Below are 21053 nucleotides of genomic sequence, written 5' to 3'. Positions count from 1 at the left end.
TGGCTGTGCTGCCTCTATTGTGCCTGTAATGAAGCAGGATGGGACTATACGCATTTACGGAGATTTTAAAACAACCATCAATCTGGTTTTTGTGCGGATCAATACCTGCTACTGTTGATTGAGGTTTTGTTCACCGGCCTAGCAGGAGGACAGAAATTCAGTAAAATTGACCTATCGCAGGCTTACCTGCAAATTAATGTTGAGGCTGAATCTCCACATTTGCTCACCATTCTAACAGAAGGCAGCGAACAAGATGGAGGCTATCATGGAGGATCCATGACCAATGAATGTAACACAGTTAAGATAATTCCTCGGGTTAATTAACCAACATGAGAAATTTGATTCATAACCCTGCTTATACCATGACCTCAACCACGGTGTTACACATTGACTTTGCAGGGCCATACGAGGGTTGTTCATGGTTGTCATAGATACACATTCCAAATGGCCTGAGGAGGTCCTAATGAAATCAACAACTGCGGAACAAACCATCAAAAATCCCGATGCGATTTTCCCGCCAGATTTTGGAAACCAGAACAAATTGTGAGTGATAACGGTCCACAATTCACAGCTCAGGAGTTTGAGAACTATCTAAAGATGAGTGGTATCCAACACACAAAATCAACACCTTACCACCCATCCACAAATGGTTCAGCTGAAAGGTTTGTCTAGTCCTTGAAGATGCACTGAAAACCTTCAAGGACCAAGGTTCATTAAATTGCCGTCTAAACAGTTTCTTGGCGACGTCTCGCAACACCACACACACACGACCACTCAGAGTTCCCCAGCTTTACTACAACCGAAGAGGAAGCTGAGAACGACATCTGATCAACATTTCCCCTGGAGACGTCCGAGATAGTGGAACACAATCAGCAGTCACAAACCTGAAGAGAAGGGAATCCCAAAAGATGCTTTTTTGGACAAGAAGAGCCGGTTTTGGTGTGCAGCTGCACCACCAGCGAGAAGAAGGTCCCTGTAACTGTGTTGTCTGAAACTGGCCCTGTCTCCCACACTGTGCAAACTGAAGATGAGCGAGTGTGGAGACGACACAGATCAGTTGTTAGTGACACCCATCAATGTGCCAGTACCGTGTGTGCTAGAACTACCTCAGGATGAACCACCATCCATACTACCCGATCATGTGGCTGCGACTTCTTGTCAATCCGCGGAAACCGAGATTACTGAAGAACCCCTTTCTGCTCCTAATCTTCTGTCTTCAAAATAGACTAGAACACCTTCCAGGGGCGAGACATCTTCTGAAGACCCGGAGAGGACATCCAAGGGTAAAAGAACCAAATCCCTTAAGTGAGCAGGCAACCAGTGCAGAATAGACACCCGCCAGATTGTCTTTCCTTTTGACTGTATAATTCTTTGCCTGCCCTTGTGTTTATGTTTTGATGATGATGTACTTTCTTTGATTTGATTTGATTTATTATTGTCACATGTATTAGGATACAGTGAAAAGTGTTGTTTCTTGCATGCTGTACAAACAATGCATACCGTACATAGAGAAGGAAGGAGAGACTGCAGAATATAATGTTCCAGCTATAGCAAGGTGTAGAGAAAAGATCAACTTTATACAGTGATTGAGGCTCTCTTAACTGGCCAAATTTTAGCGGGGTCGGTTCTATTCAGTTTTGTCCCGGGTGCTCAGAGGTTCACTGAAGGGGCCAAATTTTAGGGCAGCCCGATTTCATGTAGCAGCAAACACCAAAAGGTTCAGAAGTGTAAATAGCATGTGGGATCGGCCAAACATGACCTCCAAAAAAAAAGGAAAGAGAAAGGGAAGTGGAATGAGTCAGGTTATGGGATAAATACATTCTGCATCCCACAACCAAACTGTGGAGCAGGCTCCCCTCAATAAGTTCACAGCTGATCTGATTGTAACCTCAACTCCACATTCCCACCGACCCCCCCGATAACCTTTCACTCCCTTGCTAATCAAGAATCTATCCAGCACTGCCTTCAAAATGGTCAAATCTAGGATTTGGATTCTCACCAGCTCATTATGGGAGGGAGTGGTGTGGATTTCAATTGTGTAAGGGAGCCAAGGTTGGATAGGTTCAGACTTAATTTTCACAGCAACGTCATTGCAGCGTTAATGTCAGCCTACTTGTGACACTAATAAGACATAGGAACCAAATTAGTCCACTCGGCCCATCGAGTCTGCTCCGCCATTCAATCATGGCTGATATTTTCTCATCCCCATTCTCCTGCCTTCTCCCCATAACCCCCGAATCCCCTTATTAATCAAGAACCTATCTATCTCTGTCTTAAAGACACAGTGATTTGGCCTTGATCGTAATGTTCAATTAAATCCGCTACCTTGATGGCGGGGCTTGGCCCTACCGGCCATGTCGTTGGTGCCCGAGGCACGTGGGCCTTCCCAAATGAGGAAAACTCAAATGCGCAAAGAGTTCCACAGATTCACCACCCTCTGGCTGAAAAAATTCCTCACATTTGTTTTAAAGGATCGTCCCTTTAGTCTGAGATTGTGTCCTCTGGTTCTAGTTTTTCCTACAAGTGGAAACATCCTCTCCATGTCCACTCTATCCAGGCCTCGCAGTATCCTGTAAGATTCAATAAGATCCCCCCCCGATCCTTCTAAACTCCAACGAGTACAGACCCAGAGTCCTCAACCGTTCCTCATACGACAAATAAAGGGTTGAGCAAGTTCAATGGGCCAAATGGCCGACTGCAGCTCCTATTTGTTATGGTCCCTGTGTCCAGGACAGGAAGTAGTGAGCAGGGATCTGTCAATCAGCCTGAATCAGCACCTACAGGAGAATTGGGAGGGTGAATATTAGATACAGCAGGGTGAGAATGGAGGGAGAGTGTGTGGGATGGAGATTTACAGCTTTTGGGGAATGAGAGAGGAAAGAATGTCCCAGAGAAACTAGAATTGTCTGTTCGGAGTTTCTATCCTGTACTGACAGTGATGTATTTTGTAAATTGTTTTTCCAGGATATTAGAAAAGGAGGAATTACAGACAGAAATCCCAAACATCACACCTTGATCTGACAGAGTCACTTGATTCTTTGGGTCACACACACACCCGAGTGAGAGTGTTCCAGATCACTGACTGTGGAAAGAGCTTCAACCAGTTACAGAGCTTCACAGTGGGGAGGGACTGTACACGTGTTCTCTGTATGAGTAAGGCTTTAATTGTCTAACCTGGAGAGACACAAGGAGACCCAAAACATGGAGAAACAGTGGAAATGCCGGGACTGTGGGAAGGGATTCAAAGTCCCATCTGCACTGGAAGCTCATCGGCGCATTCACACTGGGAGAGGCCATTCAGCTGCTCTCAGTGTGAGAAAGGATTCAGTCAGTCATTCACCCTGCAGACACACCAGAGGGTTCATACTGGGGAGAGGCCATTCAGCTGCTCTCAGTGTGGGAAGGGATTCAGACATTTATCCACCCTGCGGAGACATTAGCCAGTTCACCCCGGGGAGTGAGCATTCACCTGCACTCAATGTGGGAAGGGATTCTGTGTTTCCTTGTACCTGCTGAGACACCAACAAGGTCACAAGTGATTACAGGGGTTGGATTCTGCTGTTATTGTTGCTACTCTCAATTACACCCAGAACAACATTGTGTTCATTCTGTCAGTTGGTCAATGGGGAGGGTCGGAGGGATTCGTTCTGCTGGACTGGCCGGTCTCACGACTTTGCCTCCAGTGGGCTGATGCTCTTGAGCCTTGTGGCAAATACTTGGCTTCAAATTTCACAAGGATCACAGAGTGAAAGGGTGTTTGGAAGGTAGATGACAGATAGTTCCTGTTTCTGTTTGGAACCCCAAAGAATGCAGATTTAGCTGAAGATAGGCTTTGGTGGTTACATGGTTCTGTCTCAGAAGGAAACTGTCAAGCTATGAGGGGCAAGTTGATTGGGAACTTACAATAAAATGTGTAATGATACACAGGCAGTCGCATTTAAGGAATTATCACATATTTACATAAAATATAGATTCCTTTAAGAAACAAAATCCAACAGGAAAAGTGACGCAACCGTGGTTAACAAGAAAAATTAAAGATTCCATTAGGTCAAAGGAAGAGGCTCATTGATAGATTACAGATTTATTGTTCTACAAATACATCTAGTAATGAAAAAGTATTGCAGCCTTAGCAACAGAAACATTTAGAAAATGTAGCAAAGCCTTAGCAACAAGCAAGGTTAATGCAGAACACTTTATCTTCAGAGGATTGGTACACGTGGCGGGAGCATGTAGACATTTAATTAATTTGATAGACATTAATGAATCTTAAGTAATGACCAATGCCTGGATAACTAATCATGCTCCAAGTGACAGAATTTTGTGAATAAAATCAGGAAGCCTCAGCTGAGAACTTGAAACCAATAAGGGGTTAGACCATTGATAAGAATTTATTTAAGAATAAAGTTTCATGACTAAAGTTTGTTCTGTATTCATGCTTTAAGAAATTCTGAACCATCTATTCATTTCCTAATATTTTCTTATGTCTTTGTTTAACTCTCTTTATTATGTTTTGATGTATTATTTGATCTGAATTTTGATTTATTTTTATGTAAGAGAATCAAGGTGGATAATTAGCAATAAAGTTGTATTTTTGGACACCTCCAATCAACCAGATCTTGGGCTCATTTTTGAAGATTAAATAAAAGATCTTATCACTCATATAGTTGCCAAAATAAGTGTAACCCCGAGGATTGGAAACTTGTTTTAGAATTCAGCAAAGGAGGATCAAGAAACTCATAAAGAGAAAATAGAACACGAGAGCAAACTGGCTAGAAACATTAAAAAACGGCTGGAAAAGTTCCTGCAAAATGTGAAAAGGAAAAGATTGGCAAAGACCATTGTGGGTCCATTCCAGGCAGAGACAGGAGAGTTTATAATGGAGAATAAGGAAATGACAGAGAAACTAAACAATGTGTGTCTGTCTTCACAGAGGAAGATACAGAAATCGTCCCAAAAACACAAGAGAACCAAGGGACTAGTGAGCACGAGGAACTGAAAGAGATTAGTATTAGTGAAAAACTAGTACTGGAGAAATTAATGTGGTTGAAAGTTAATAAATCCCCAAAGCTGCTGCTCTACATCCCAGAGTGTTGAAAGAGGTGGCTGTAGAGATAGTGGATACATTGGTGATCATCTTTCAAAATTCGATAGATTCTGGAATGGTTCCTGCAGATTGGAAGGTGGTAAATGTAACCCCAATATTTAAAGAGAGAGAGAGAAAATGGGGAACCAGAGACCCATTAGCCTGACGTCAGTAGGAGGGAAAATGCTACAATCTATTATAAAGGATGTGATAACATAGAATTATCATAGATTATCATAGAATTTACAGTGCAGGAGGCCATTCGGCCCATCGAGTCTGCACCCGCTCCCGGAAAGAGCACCCTACCCAAGGTCCACACCTCCACCCTATCCCCATAACCCAGTAACCCCACCCTACACTAAGGGCAATTTTGGACACTATGGGCAATTTAGCATGGCCAATCCACCTAACCCGCACATCTTTGGACTGTGGGAGGAAACCGGAGCACCCGGAGGAAACCCACGCAGACACGGAGAAAGTGCAAACTCCGCACAGACAGTGACCCAAGCCAGGAATCGAACCTGGGACCCTGGAGCTGTGAAGCAACCGTGCTAACCACTGTGCTACCGTGAAGTGGATGAGCCATGATCGTATTGAATGGCAGCGCAGACTCGATGGGCTGAATGGCCAACTCCTGCTCCGACGCTCCGAAGGTATAAAGATAGGTAGGAAAGTAAATTGTGAAGAGGACATAAGTAGACAACAATGGATAGAGATAGGTTACGTGAGTGGGAAAAGATCTGCCAAATGGAGAATAATGTGAGAAAATGAGAAATTGTTCATGTTGCCAGAAGAATAAAAACGTTTCTGATCTGAATAGTGAGAGATTGTAGAGCTCTGAGATTCAGAGGGATCTGGGTGTCCAAGATCATGAATCACAAAGGGAATTGAATACAAAAGTAGGGAGGTTATGCTTGTTATACAGGACATTGGCGAGACCACATCTGGAGCACTGTGTACAGTATTGCTCTCATTTAAGGAATGATGTAAATGTGTTGGAAACAGTTCAGAGAAGGTTTACTGGACTCATACCTGGAATTGGAGGCTGGTCTTATGATGAATGATTGGACAGGCTGGGCTTGTGTCCGAGGGAGTTTAATGACTTGATTGAACCGTATAAGATCCTGAGGGCGTTGACGGGGTGAATGTGGAAAGGATGTTTCCTCTTGTGGGAAAATCTAGAAATTGGAGTCACTTTAAAAGTAACAACTTGCTCATTTAAGGCAGAGGAGAACTTTTTTCTCTCAGGGTTGTGAGTCTTTGGAACTCTCTTCCTCAAAGGGCAGTGGAAGCAGAGTCTTTGAATATTTTGAAGACTGAGTTGAATAGATTCTTGATAAGCAAGGGGGTGAAAGGTTATCGGGGGGAATGTGGAGTTGAGGTTACAATCAGATCAACTTATTAAATGGTGGGGCAGGCTCGAGGGGCCGAGTGGCCTACTCCTGCTCCTAATTAGGGGCTCTGGTTTCGTCCACAGTCCAAAGGTGTGCAGGTTAGGTGGATTGGCCATGCTAAATTGCCCTGTGTCCAAAAAGGTTGGGTTGGGTTACGGGATACGGTGGGGGTGTGGACTTAGGTAGGGTGCTCTTTCCAAGGGTAGGTGCAGATTCAATGGGCCGAATGGCCTCCTTCTGCACTGTAAATTCTATGATTCTATGATTCAATGTCTTTTCCCCCACACTATCTCCATATCCATCTGTGTTATTGATATTTAGAAATCTGTCAGTTGGGTGGCACGGTGGTTAGCACTGTTGCCTCACGGCACCAAGAACCTGAGTTCGATCCTGGCCCCGGGTCACTGTCCATGTGGAGTATGCACATTCTCCGAGTGCCTTGTGGTTCTCAGATCCACAACCGAACTTGATGTGTAGCATTGGTGAATTGGCCACGCTACATTGCTGCCCCTTAATCAGATATTTTTTTTTTTGTTAAACAAAGAAAAAGAACTCTTGTCAGTCTCTGCTTTAAACACACTCAGTGACTGAGCTCCCACAGCCCTCTGGGGTAGAGAATTCCAAAGATTCACAACCCTCTGAGTAAAGAAATGTCTCCTCCGAGACCGGTCCTAAGTGAGTGCCCCCTTATTTTGAAATTGTGTCCCCTGGTTCCAGATTCTCCAACTCGGGGAAACATCTCACCTGCACCCACCCGGTCTATTCCTTTATGGATTTTGTAAGTTTCAAAGAAATCCTCTCATTCCTTGGAACTCTAGAGAAAAGAGGCCTAGTTTCCCCAATCTCTCTTCCTGGGACAGTCCTGCCAAACCTGGAACAAGTCTGTTGAAACTTTGTTGGGTTCCTCTGTGGCAATACCTTTCCTAAGGTAAGGGGAGTAAAACTGCACACATTACTCCAGCTGTGGTCTAAGCATTTCATAATGATCGATGTCAAGGCCACCGGATGGTATTCATTGAGGCACGTTGCCTGGTTCTTCTTTGGAGAGGTTGAGGATGTCCGCCAGTTGGTCCGTGCAGGATCTGGGTGCGTGGCAGGGACTCCCGTCAGGACCCGCTGCTTTCCGAGGGTTCACTTTCAAGAAGGCCAATCTGACTTCGGAGGCTGGGACAGTGGGTATGGGTGTGCCCAAGGCTGCTGGGGCAGATGACAAAGGTTTGTTGGTTTCCTGCTCGAACTAAGCATAGAATGCATTCAGTTTGTCAGGAAGGGGTGCGCTGTTGCTAAAGATTCTACTTGGCTTTGCTTTTTAGCGCATTATGTTGTTTAAGCCTTGCCACAATCGATGAGAGTCCATGATTCTAGCTTAGTCTGGACAACTTCTGTTGTCTCTTGGCATCCCTGTTGGCTTTGCAGAGGTTGTACCTAGATTTTTTTGTATAGGTCACGGTTGCCTGACTTGAACGCCTCAGACGTGTCCTTCAGTCGGGAGTGAATCTCCCGATTAAACCATGGTTTCTGGTTGGGTAACGTACGTACTACCTTCTTTGACACACAATCTTCTACACACTTGCTGATGAAGTCTGTGATGGTGCTGGCATACTCGTTTCGGTTTACTGCCGAGTTCTTGAATATGGACCAGTCGTGTAGCTCTTCTGTTGCCTCGGACCAGCATTTGCCCAACCTTCATTACCAAATTCTCCAGCTTAAGTTTCTGCTTGTATGCCGGGAGAAGGAGCACCGTCTTGTGGTCCAACTTTCCAAAGTGCAGTCAGGGGATGGATCATCAGGCACCCTTGATGTTTGTGCAGCAGTGGTCAAGGATGTTGGGGCTCGACTTCCGGGTGCGGCGATGACCAGCTGAGTCGCACGTTTCGGCACCTCCCGTTGGAACGGACTTTTGGGCTCTTATTAGGAACCCCAACGGCAATTTTTGACGGCTAAAACCATTGTGCGGTGAAATAGAAGGGAATCCCCCCGGATATATATGGAGAAAGAAGAGAGTAGTGGCTGGATTGCAGAGGATCCTCAGGAGCAGCGGCAAGGAAGGGAAGCACGAAGCAAGATGGCGGCGGAAGGAGGCCGTTCGGTGTGGGGCCTGGAACAGCAAGAGTTCCTGCAGCGCTGTGTGGAGGAGCTGAAGAAGGAAGTGTTGACCCCGATGCTACAGGCGATTGAAGGGCTAAAGGAGGCACAGAAGACCCAGGAGTTGGAGCTTCGTGATGTGAAGGCAAAGGCTGCTGAGAATGAGGATGAAATACAGGGCCTGGTGGCGAAGACAGAGACACACGAGGTACTGCATAAAAGGTGTGTAGAGAGGCTGGAAGCCCTGGAGAATAACTCGAGGAGGAAAAACTTAAGAGTTTTGGGTCTTCCCGAAGGTGCAGAGGGGGCGGACGTCGGGGCATATGTGAGCACATTGCTTCACTCATTAATGGGACCGGAGGCCCCGACAGGCCCCTTGGAAGTGGAGGGAGCATATCGAGTCCTTGCGCGAAGACCAAGGGCAGGAGAAATACATCGAGCCATAGTAGTGAGGTCTCACCGCTATAAGGACAGGGAGATGGTCCTGAGATGGGCGAAAAAGACACGGAGCTGCAGGTGGGAGAATGCGGTGATCCGCGTGTACCAGGATTGGAGTGCGGAGGTGGCGAGAAGGAGGGCGAGTTTCAATCGGGCCAAGGCGGTGCTACATAGAAAGAAAGTTAAATTTGGAATGCTGCAGCCAGCGAGACTGTGGGTTACACACCAAGGGAAACATCACTACTTCGAGACGGCAGAAGAGGCGTGGACATTTATTGTAGAGGAGAAGTTGGACTAGACTGGAGAGAGAAAGAGTTTCTGTAATAAAGTAGTGGGGGGATTGTATGGGACGGGGAAGGGGAGGAAAATTTTCTCTATTCCCCTTGTTTTGGGGGGGGGGGGGTATGGTGAACTGTGGGCGCCGGTGGGGAAGGAGAGGGGGAAGGAGAGAGGGAGCTGCGCCATTAGGGGCGGGACCGAGTGGGAAACGCGGGCTTTGTTCCCGCGCTATGGTAATTGCGGCGGGAATGGGAGCGCAGGAAGGAGGGGGCCTTACACAATGGGGGGGCCAAGGATAAACGGGGGAAGCCGCGGTCAGCCAGAGTTTGCTGACTTCTGGGAGTAACATGGGGGGAGCAATCACGCTAGAAAGGGATCTAGCGGAGGGGGGGGGGGGTTTACTGGGTTGCTGCTGCTAAGGGAAAGGGAGAGCTGTTATGGGGCGGGGTGGTCGGGACGGGAGGACACCGTCAGGGGGACAAACGGGAGCGTGGGAACCGGGTGAGGAGCTGGTCTAAAAAAGGGGATGGCTAGTCGACATGGGGGGGGTGTAAAGAGCCCCCCAACCCGGTTGATCACGTGGAATGTGAGGGCTGAATGGGCCGATTAAGAGGGCAAGGGTACTCGCGCACCTAAAGAAATTAAAGGCAGATGTGGTCATGCTACAGGAGACGCATCTGAAACTGGCGGATCAGGTCAGATTACGAAAAGGATGGGTGGGACAGGTATTTCATTCGGGCTTGGATGCGAAAAATAGAGGGGCGGCTATATTAGTGGGGAAACGGGTAGTATTTGAGGCAAGGACCATAGTAGCGGACAGTGGGGGTAGATACGCGATGGTGAGTGGCAGATTACAAGGGGAACCGGTGGTTCTGGTGAACATATATGCCCCGAACTGGGATGATGCAAACTTCATGAAGCGTATGCTGGGGCGTATCCCGGACCTGGAGGCGGGAAAGTTGGTAATGGGGGGAGATTTCAACACGGTGCAGGATCCAGGGCTGGACCGGTCCAGGTCTAGGACCGGGAGGAGGCCGGCAGCGGCCAAGGTGCTTAAGGACTTCATGGAGCAGATGGGAGTAGACGACCCCTGGAGATTCACTAGGCCCAGGAGTAGGGAGTTTTCCTTCTTCTCCCATGTCCACAAGGTGTATTCTCGGATAGACTTCTTTGTCCTGGGAAGGGCACTGATCCCGAAGGTGACAGGGACGGAGTATTCGTCCAAAGCCATCTCGGACCATGCCCCACATTGGGTAGATCTGGTAGGAGAGGAAAAGGAACGGCACCCACTCTGGAGATTAGATATGGGACTGCTGGCGGATGAGGGGGTGTGTGTAAGGGTGAGGGGATGTATCGAAAGGTACCTGGAGATTAACGATGATGGAGAGGTTCAGGTAGGAGTGGTCTGGGAGGCACTGAAGGCGGTGGTCAGAGGGGAACTGATTTCCATAAAGGCCCATAAGGGGAAACAAGAGAGTAAAGAGAGGGAGCGATTGTTGAGAGAAATTTTGAGGGTGGATAGGCAATATGCAGAGGCTCCGGATGAGGGACTGTACAGGGAAAGACGAAGCTTGCATACGGAATTTGCTGACCACGGGCAGGGCAGAGGCACAATGGAGGAAGGCACAGGGGGTACAGTACGAGTACGGAGAGAAGGCGAGCCGGTTACTGGCCCAACAATTGAGGAAGAGAGGGGCGGCGAGGGAGATAGGTGGGGTGAGGGACGAGGAGGGCGAGATGGAATGGGGAGCAGAGAGGGTGAACGGGGTGTTTAAGGCATTTTATGAGAGGCTGTATAAGGCTCAACCCCCGGAAGGGAAGGAGGGAATGATGCACTTCCTGGATCAACTGGAATTCCCGAAGGTGGAGGAGCAGGAGAGGACAGGATTGGGAGCACAGATTGAGGTGGAGGAGGTGGTAAAAGGGATTGGGAGCATGCAGGCAGGGAAGGCCCCAGGACCAGATGGGTACCCGGTGGAATTTTATAGGAAGCACATGGACCTACTAGCCCCGCTTCTGACGAGAACCTTTAACGAGGCCAGGGAAGGGGGGACGTTGCCCCCCACGATGTCGGAGGCGACGATATTGTTGCTCCTGAAGAGGGACAAAGACATGCTGCAGTGCGGGTCTTACAGGCCTATCTCCCTTCTGAATGTAGATGCCAAGCTCTTGGCCAAGGTGATGGCGACGAGGATCGAGGATTATGTTCCAGGGGTGGTTCACGAGGATCAAACTGGGTTTGTTAAGGGGAGACAGTTGAACACTAATATACGGAGGCTGCTAGGTGTGATGATGATGTCCCCGCCGGAGGGAGAGGCGGAGATAGTGGTGGCGATGGACGCTGAGAAAGCATTTGATCGAGTGGAGTGGGATTACCTGTGGGAAGTGTTGAGGAGATTTGGAGAGGGGTTTATTGGATGTGTTCAGCTTTTATATAGGGTCCCGGTGGCAAGTGAGATCACAAACAGGCAAAGATCTGACTACTTCCGTCTATATAGAGGGACAAGACAGGGGTGTCCCCTGTCCCCGATACTGTTTGCGTTGGCAATTGATCAACTGGCCATAGCGCTGAGGGGCTCTAGGAAGTGGAGGGAAGTACTTAGGGGAGGAGAATTATACATTATACACGGATGACTTGTTGTTGTATGTCGCGGACCCAGTGGAGGGGATGCCCGAGATAATGCAGACACTCAGGGAGTTTGGGGAATTTTCGGGATATAAACTGAATATGGGGAAGAGTGAGCTGTTTGTGATGCACCCTGGGGAACAGAGCAGGGGAATAGATGATTTGCCGCTGAGGAGAGTAACAAGGGATTTTTGGCACCTAGGGATCCAGATAGCCAGGAACTGGGGAACCTTGCATAAGCTTAATTTAGGAAGATTGGTGGAGCAGATGGAAGAGGATTTTAGGAGATGGGACATTGTGCCCCTGTCACTGGCGGGCAGGGTGCAGGCGGTCAAAATGGTGGTCCTTCCGCGATTTCTTTTTGTGTTCCAGTGCCTCCCTGTGATGATTACCAAGGCTTTTTTCAAAAAAGTGGATAAGAGCGTTATGAGCTTTGTGTGGGCTGGTAAGACCCCAAGAGTGAAGAGGGGGTTTCTGCAGCGTAGCAGGGATGGGGGGGGGACTGGCACTGCCGAGCTTAAGTGACTATTATTGGGCCGCCAATATATCAATGGTATGCAAGTGGATGGGGGAAGGGGAGGGAGCGGCGTGGAAAAGACTAGAGATGGCGTCCTGTAGGGGAACCTGCCTGCAAGCATTAGCGACGGCACCTTTACCGTTCTCCCCGAAAAAGTACACCACAAGTCCAGTGGTGGCGGCAACACTGAAAGTTTGGGGGCAGTGGAGACGACATAAGGGAGTGACGGGTGCCTCAGTGTGGTCCCTGAAAAGGAACAACCATAGGTTCGTCCCGGAAAGGATAGATGGGGGATTTAAATCTTGGCAGCGAGCAGGAATTGCGAAATTGAAGGACTTGTTCTTAGACGGGACGTTCGCGAGTCTGGGAGCACTGACAGAAAAGTATGGGTTGCCACCTGGGAATGCATTTTGCTATATGCAAGTGAGGGCATTTGCGAGGCAACAGGTGAGGGAATTTCCGCAGCTCCCGGCACAAGAGATCCAGGACAGAGTGATTTTGGGGGCATGGGTGGGTGATGGTAGGGTGTCAGATATATATAGGGAAATGAGAGAGGAGGGGGAGACGATGGTAGAGGAGCTGAAGGGAAAATGGGAGGAGGAGCTGGGGGAAGAGATTGAGGAGGGGCTGTGGGCAGATGCCCTAAGTAGGGTAAATTCCTCGTCCTCGTGTGCCAGGCTTAGCCTGATCCAATTCAAGGTATACACAGGGCGCATATGACGGGAGCAAGGCTGAGTAGATTTTTTGGAGTGGAGGATAGGTGTGGGAGATGCGCGGGAAGCCCGGCGAACCACACCCACATGTTTTGGTCATGTCCGGTATTGCATGGGTTCTGGGTGGGTGTGGCAAAAGTGATTTCAAAGGTGGTGGGGGTCCGGGTCGAACCAGGCTGGGGGTTGGCTATATTTGGGGTTGCAGATGAGCCGGGAGTGCAGGAGGCGAGAGACGCCGATGTTTTGGCCTTTGCGTCCCTAGTAGCCCGGCGAAGGATTCTACTTATGTGGAAAGAAGCTAAACCCCCGGGCATGGAGGCCTGGATAAACGACATGGCAGGGTTTATAAAATTGGAGCGGATAAAGTACGCACTAAGAGGTTCGGCTCAAGGGTTCACCAGGTGGTGGCAACCGTTCCTTGACTACCTCGCAGAACGATAAGGGAAATGGAGAAAGTAGCAGCAGCAACCCGGGGGGGGGGCACGCGGGCCCTCAGGGGTTTCCTATAGTTGTTTGTATATTAGTTATTTATACTGGCGTGTGGGACTTTATTGTCTTGGAGAGTTATTATTTTGTTGTTGGCAGTTGCCGTTTAGTTAATATATTATTTATTTATTTTTTTAAAAACGGTCATTATTATTTATATTGTTTTAAAGTTGTAAAAAGGGGAAAATCCTGTACTGTTCCTGTTTGACCAAAAAAAATTTGAATAAAATATATATTTTTTTAAAAAAAGGATGTTGGGGTCCCTGTTGGGACAGGAGATGTGTTGGTGGAATTTTGGCAGTGCACTCGAGGTTGGCCTGGTTGTAGTCCCCGGCCACGATGAACAAGGCCTCCGGGTATTCTGCTTCATTGTTATTTATAGCGGTGTACAATTCATCAAGCGCCTTCTTCACTTCCGCCTGGGGTGGGATGCAGACCGCTGTGATGATGGCAGAAGTGAACTCCGCGGAAGGTAGTATGGACGGTACTTCACAGTCGGCTATTCCAGGTCCGGGGAGCAGTGGTTCGTCAGGGTCGCCACATTCGAGCACCAGGAGTTGACGAGGAGACAAACCCCTCCACCCACTCCAGGTTCAGTCCTGGATGTGATTAACAGCAGGAATAACAGCAGAATCTAACCCATCATCACTTGTGAACCCTTTGGTGTCTCAGCATGTTGGACGACTGAGTGAATCCATCCCCACAGTGAGAGCAGGTGAATGGCTTCTTTCCAGTGTGAACTCACTGGTATGTCCGCAATGTGGATGATCTTTGAAATCTCTTTGTGCAGTGAGAGCAGCTGAAGTTTCTCCTCAGTGTGAATGCACTGGTGTTCCATCAGTACCTAAGAGCGTTTAAACCCACTCCCACAGTCGGAGCATTTAAAGGGTCTCTCATTGGTGTGGGTGACATTGTGGCTCAGCAAGTGATGACCGAGTGAATCTTTTCCCAGTCGGAGAGGTGAACGGGCTCTCCTCGGTGTGACCTCGCTCGTGTTTCATCAGGTTGGATGAGGTTCTAAAGCGCTTTGTGCAGTGAGAGCAGCTGAACGGTCTCTCCTCAGTGTGAACGCGCTGGTGGGACATCAGTAGCGGAGAGCTTTTCAAACCCCTCCAGCAGTCAGAGCATTTAAAGGGCCTGCTCTTGGTGTGAGTGACATAGTGTTTCAGCAGGCTGGATAATTGAGCAAATCCCTTATCACACACAGTGCAAGTGAACGGCCTCTCCCCAGTGTGAACTCGTTTGTGTTTCCGCAGGCTGCTAATGTCAGTGAATCCCTTTTCACACTGAGAGCAGGTGAAAGGCCTCTCTCCAGTGTGAACTCGTTCGTGTCTCCGCAGGCTGCCAATGTCATTGAATCGCTTTTCACACTGAAAGCAGGTGAAAGGCCTCTCCCCAGTGTGAACTCGTTCGTGTTGCCGCAGGTTGCCAATGTCATTGAATCTCTTTTCACACTGAAAGCAGGTGAAAGGCCTCTCTCCAGTGTGAACTCGTTCGTGTCTCCACAGGTTGCTAATGTTAGTGAATCCCTTTTCACACTGAGAGCAGGTGAAAGGCCTCTCCCCAGTGTGAACTCGTTCGTGTTTCCGCAGGTTGCCAATGTCATTGAATCTCTTTTCACACTGAGAGCAGGTGAAAGGCCTCTCCCCAGTGTGAACTCGTTCGTGTTTCCGCAGGTTGCCAATATCATTGAATTTCTTTTCACACTGAGGGCAGGTGAAAGGCCTCTCTCCAGTGTGAACCCGTTCGTGTCTCCGCAGGCTGCTAATGTTAGTGAATCCCTTTTCACACTGAGAGCAGGTGAACGGCCTCTCTCCAGTGTGACTGCGTTGATGCTTTTCCAACCCGTACGGGCCTTTGAACCCCTCCCCATAATCCTCACATTTCCATGATTTCTCCATGGTCCGGGTGATCTTGCGTCTCACCACGTTGGATGATCAGTTGAAGCCTCGTCCACCCGCAGAACACCTATACAGTCTCTCTCTGCTGTGAATGGTGTAGTACTTTTTCAGGCTGTGTCACCGGTTAAAGCTCTTTCCACAGTCAGTGCTCTGTAACATTCTCACACGGGTGTGTGTGTGTGTCTCAGTGCTTTTCCAGACACACTGATGTTTAAAATCTCTTGAAGCAGACAGAAAAGACAAACATTTCTCCTTCTAGATTCAAAGGCCAATGATCCCAAGAATTGAGTGACTCAGTCAGTTCTTGACGTGATATTTAGTTTGAGATCTCAGCCTCAAACTCCTCTTGTTTGAACTTCCTGCAAACAGATTTTACAATAGTAATCATTGTTAGTACAGGATAGAAACTCAGAACAGACAATACTAGTTTCTATCGAACATGCTTTCCTCTCTCTTTCCCTGAAATGCTCTAAATCTCAATCCCACACACTCCCTCCATTCTCACTCTGCTGTATCTAATATTCCCCCTCCCAATTCTCCTGAAGGTAGCTGATTCAGGCTGATTGACAAATTCAATCTCACTGCTTCCTGCCCTGGACAGAGAGATCTATATTCACTTACTTTCCCTCCCAATTTTCCTGAAGGTGCTGATCAACAAATCTAAACTCACTAAAACCTGTACAAGAGTACAGAATCTACATACTCCATACATTTATTGATTAGAGATGGGGAAATTCTGAGGAAGAACTTTATTTAGTCATGGAGTGGTCACGACAGGGAACTCACTGCCCACAAGCGTGGTGGAAGTCGAGATGATCAATAATTCAAAATAATATATGAAGAAAATAAGCTTTCAGGGGAACAGGGATATCGAGGGGGAATGGGACTGACTGGATTGCTGTACAGAGAGTCAGCATTGACTTGAGTTCCCAAATGGATTCTGTCAGTGCTGCAATGACTGTATGACTGGAAATATATAATGTAGGTACAGTACTATATTACAAAACTAGAACTAATAATACATGTATTTCATGCCAGAACCATCAATAATATATCTAATACATTCCATACAACACTAGATATATCTCTATCCGATATAAAAAAAAATTAAATTCATTTACAGGATGTGAGAGTCGCAGGTTCAGCCAGCATTTATTGCCCATCCCTAGTTGCCCTTCAGAAGGTGGTGATGAGTTGCCTTCTTGAACCGCTGCAGTCCTTCAGTTGTAGGTACATCCCCTGTGCTGTCAGGGAAGGAGTTCCAGGATGTTGCCCCAGCAACAATGAAGGAAGAGCGATATATTTCCAAGTCTGTCTGTTGAGTGACTTGGTAGTGGGATTCCCAACTATCTGCTGCTCTTGTCCTTCTAGATAGTAATGGTTGTGGGTTTGGAAGGTGCTGTCGGAGGAAGTTTTGTGAGTTACTGCAGATGGTATACACTGTAGATGGTATACACGGTTGCCATTGTTCGTCGGTGGTGGAGTGTTTGAATATTCGTGGAATGGGGAGCAGTCAAGCATGCTGCTTTGTTCGGGATGGTGTAGAGCAGCATCTTGAGTGTTGTTGGAGCTGCACTCAACCAGGCAAGTGGTAATTATTCTATTACACGCCTGACTTGTGCCTTGTATATGGTGGACAGGCTTTGGGGGTCAGGAGGTGCATTATTCACTGTAGTCTTTGGCCTTCCCGGATGGCCACCGTATTAATATGGCTAGTCCAGTTCAGTTTCTGATCAATGGTAACCCTCATGATGTTGGCTGTGGAGGATTCAACAATGCTAATGCCACTGAATGGCAAGGGGCGGTGGTTAGATCCTCCTTTATAGGAGATGGTCATTGCCTGCCACTTGTGTAGCACAAATGTAACTTGCCACTTATCAGCCAACATCTCGATACTGTGCAGGACATGCTGCATTTGGACATGGACTGCTTCATTATCTGAGGAGTCACGAATGGTGTTGAACATTTTGTGGATGACTGCACACATTCCCACTTCTAGCCTTGTGATGAAAGGGAGGTTATTGATGAAGCAGCTAGAGATGATTGGGCCCAGAAGTGTGCCCTGAGGAACTCCTGGAGCTGAGATGATTGACCTCAAACCACCACAGCCATCTTCCTTTGTGCCAGGTATGACTCCAACCACCGGAGAGTTTTCCCCGATTCCCATTGACTCCAGTTTAGCTGGGGCTCCTTGATGCCATACTCGGTCAAATGCTGCCTTGATACCAAGGGCAGTCACTCTCACCTCACCTCTGACATTCAGCTCTTTTGGCCATGACTGAACCAAGGCTGTAATGAGGTCAGGAGCTGAGTGACCCTGGTTGGACCCAAACTGAGCGCCCGTGAGCCGGTTTTGCTGAGTAAGTACCACTTGATAGTGCTATTAATGACTTCTTCCATCACTTTACTGATGGTGGAGAGTATTCCGACAGGGAAGTAATTGGTTGGGTCTGATTGTCCTGTTTACTGTTCCCTTTAATGTCAGCCATCTCCTGGGGAAACCAGCCTTTTAAATGTGAACATTAGGAAAGAGACCATCATTCTAGCCAGACAAATAAATGTGTCAAGTTGAGGGAGCAAAGGATGTCAATGTCTTTAAGAGAGAGAGAGAGAGAGAGACCTGGGCCAAGCTTTGCAGAGTCTGCACCCTCCCTGGATTCACTTCCTGTCCCTTCAGTTGCTGCAAGTTACCAATTGAAGGTCAGAATGAGACAATAAATGGAAAGAGGGAGAAAAGAAAGTGTTTTACTCACAGATCTTGGAGACAGGAGTCTGTGATGCAGCTCAAGCTCATTCAGGGTTGGAGGAACAACAAACAGCTTTGCTCGGCAGAAACCTCCACGTCCAGCTTCCGCATTGAGACAATTGAGGAGCTCTGATTGGTAGAGCAGCAGAATCCTTCCGGTCCTCCAATCTTCCTATTGGTCAATACCTCAGCAGTAAGGTCAGCGGAAGTGAGCTCCCCTGCACATGCGCAGCTTCCCCTTCCCTGAGACATGCGCATCCCGGGTCAGGGGAGGGGTAGATCACCGACGGCCGGAACTGTCAGCCGGTTGCCTGGAAACCTCTTCTGGAGAGAATGTGGGGGAAGGGGAACATCGGGTGGGGTGGGGGGGGGGGGGGGGTTGTCGCGTCTGCGCGTTGGGCAGTGACGTCACCGCGGAGCGGACATATTTTTATTGGTTGATTTTGAGGACGAGTTCCTTTGTGATGTCACAATGTGGAGGTTGGACAATGAGTTTCAGACTAAAACATCCTCCTCTGGGCAACATCTGGGAGCAAATCAATGTCTGCCCCTTTCAATAGTTCAAAAGATATAGGAGCAGAATTAGGCCATTTGGCCCATCGAATACAACCCTTCAACCGATTAAAAATCTGTCTAACCCCTCCCTAAATTTACTCACTGTCCCAGCTCCACCACACTCTGGGGTAGTGAATTCCACAGATTTACAGCCCTTTGGGAGAAGCAGTTTCTCTTCATCTCTTTAGAATTTGCTACCTCTTTTTAAAAATAATCTTTATTGTCACAAGTAGGCTTACGTGTACACTGCAATGAAGTTACTCTGAAAAGCCCCTACGCTCCACATTTTAGCGCCTGTTCGGGCACACAGATAATTTGGACATTCTGAATTCTCCCTCTAACAGCACGTCTTTCGGGGCTTGTGGGAGGAAACTGAAGCACCCGGTGGAATCATAGAATTTACAGTGCAGAAGGAGGGCATTCAGCCCGTCGAGTTTGCACCAGCCCCTGGAAAGAGCACCCCACCCCAGCCCACGCCCCAACCCACGTCTCCACCCCATCCCCGTAACCCAGGAAACCCACCTAACCCTTCTGAACACAAAGGGCAATTTATCATGGCCAATCCACCTAACCTGCACATCTTTGAATGTGGGAGGAAACCGGAGCACCGGTACAAAATCTACAGAGACATGGGGAGAACATGCAGACTCCACACAGCCAGTGACCCAAATCGGAATTGAACCTGGGACCCTGGAGATATGGAGCAACTGTGCTAACCACTGTGCTACCATGCTGCCCATCTTATCCTAAGACTAATCCCTCTCGTTCTAGAATGCCTGAAAGACGTGCTGTTAGGTGAATTGACATTCTGAATTCTCCTTCAGTGTACCGTAACAGGCGCCAGAATGTGGCGACTTGGGCAGTTTCACAGTCACTTCATTGCCGTGTTTTTTTTAAATTTAAAGTACCCAATTCATTTTTTCCAATTCAGGGGCAATTTAGCGTTGCCAATCCACCTCGGCTGCACATCTTTGGGTTGAGGGGGCGAACCCACTCAAACCGGGGAGAATGTGCAAACTGAGCACGGACAGTGACCCAGATCTGGTATCGAACCTGGTACCTCAGCACTGTGAGGCAGCAGTGCTAACCACTGCACCACCAAGCGGCCCCATTGCGGTGTGAATGTAAGCCTACTTGTGACAAAAATAAAGATTATTATTATTATTATTAAGTGGGAGTAGCCTCTCCAAGGCGGCCTTCAGGACGCACGACAACGCAGAATCGCCGAGCACAAACTTATAGCCAAGTTCTGCACACATGAGTACGGCCTCAACCGGGACCTTGGATTCATGTCGCATTACATTTCCCCCCCCCCCCCCCCAACCATCTGGCCTGGGCTTGCGAAATCCTACCAACTGTCCTGGCTTGAGACAATTCACAACTCTTTAACCTGTGATTATCCCTCTCTCCAGTCACTCCATCTGGACCTGTAAAGACTTAATTATCTGCAAAGACTCGCATTCAAAAGTATCGTCTTGCATCATTGACTTTGTCTATGTATATGTTTCTGGAACCCACCTCTTCATTCACCTGAGGAAGGAGCTGTGCTTCGAAAGCTAGGGATTCGAAACAAACCGGTTGGACTTTAACCTGGTGTTGTAAGACTTCTTACTGTGCTCACCCCAGTCCAACGCCGGCATTACCACATTAAAGTAAAAGGGCAAAGTGGCAGCACGGTAGAGCAGTGGTTAGTACTGCTGCCTCACAGCGCCGAGGTCCCAGGTTCGATCCCGGCTCTGGATCACTGTCCGTATGGAGTTTGCACATTCTCCCCGTGTTTGCGTGGGTTTCACTCCCACAACCCAAAGATGTGCAGGGTAGGTGAACTGGTAATGCTAAATTGCCCCTGAATTGGAAAAGATAAATTGGGTACTCTAAAATTGAAAAAAAAAAGTAAAAGGGCAAAGACTATTTATAGTTGAAGAGATACATTCCTAATAAAAATAGTGTTCAGGCATTGTTACTTCTAGTTTTTTGTAGAAAAAGTCATCAAACTTGAGGTTTTTGCCTTACAACTCTTTAATTTGTTCACTGGGTTTAGAATTTATCTTTCAAAGTTACTGATCTTTTCAGAAATCTTACACAGTTCATTTAGAGCTACAAGTTTCAACTTCCTATATTCAGCATCAGGCAACTTCTGTCTCTCTATTGCTCATGTCAATGACAGCTCAGCAACAGAGCTGAGTGCTGAAGATGCCGTCACTCTTTTTAGGAGCTGAAATCAGTAGAA

General features: G+C 47.8%; 1 protein-coding gene across 1 annotated transcript; it reads right to left on the bottom strand.

Moving 5' to 3' along the window:
- Window positions 1–13597: 13597 nt before the first annotated feature.
- On the bottom strand, window positions 13598–18336 carry LOC140422178 (uncharacterized). Its single transcript, XM_072507191.1, has 2 exons — window positions 18276–18336; window positions 13598–15881 (listed from the first exon to the last, which is right to left on the bottom strand). The coding sequence occupies exon 2, from the start codon at window positions 15520–15522 to the stop codon at window positions 14515–14517; it is 1008 nt and encodes a 335-aa protein (XP_072363292.1). The 5' UTR covers window positions 15523–15881; window positions 18276–18336; the 3' UTR covers window positions 13598–14514.
- Window positions 18337–21053: the final 2717 nt, after the last annotated feature.

Source organism: Scyliorhinus torazame, chromosome 5 (genome assembly GCF_047496885.1).
Source record: "Scyliorhinus torazame isolate Kashiwa2021f chromosome 5, sScyTor2.1, whole genome shotgun sequence".
In the NCBI taxonomy this organism is placed as follows: Eukaryota; Metazoa; Chordata; class Chondrichthyes; order Carcharhiniformes; family Scyliorhinidae; genus Scyliorhinus; species Scyliorhinus torazame.
Note: the sequence above shows the minus strand (reverse complement) of the source record. Positions and strands in the feature narration are given on the sequence as shown.

Bases quoted from the DNA above. Each gene is read 5' to 3' on its own strand.
- LOC140422178 (XM_072507191.1), bottom strand. From the start codon at position 15,522: ATGGAGAAATCATGGAAATGTGAGGATTATGGGGAGGGGTTCAAAGGC.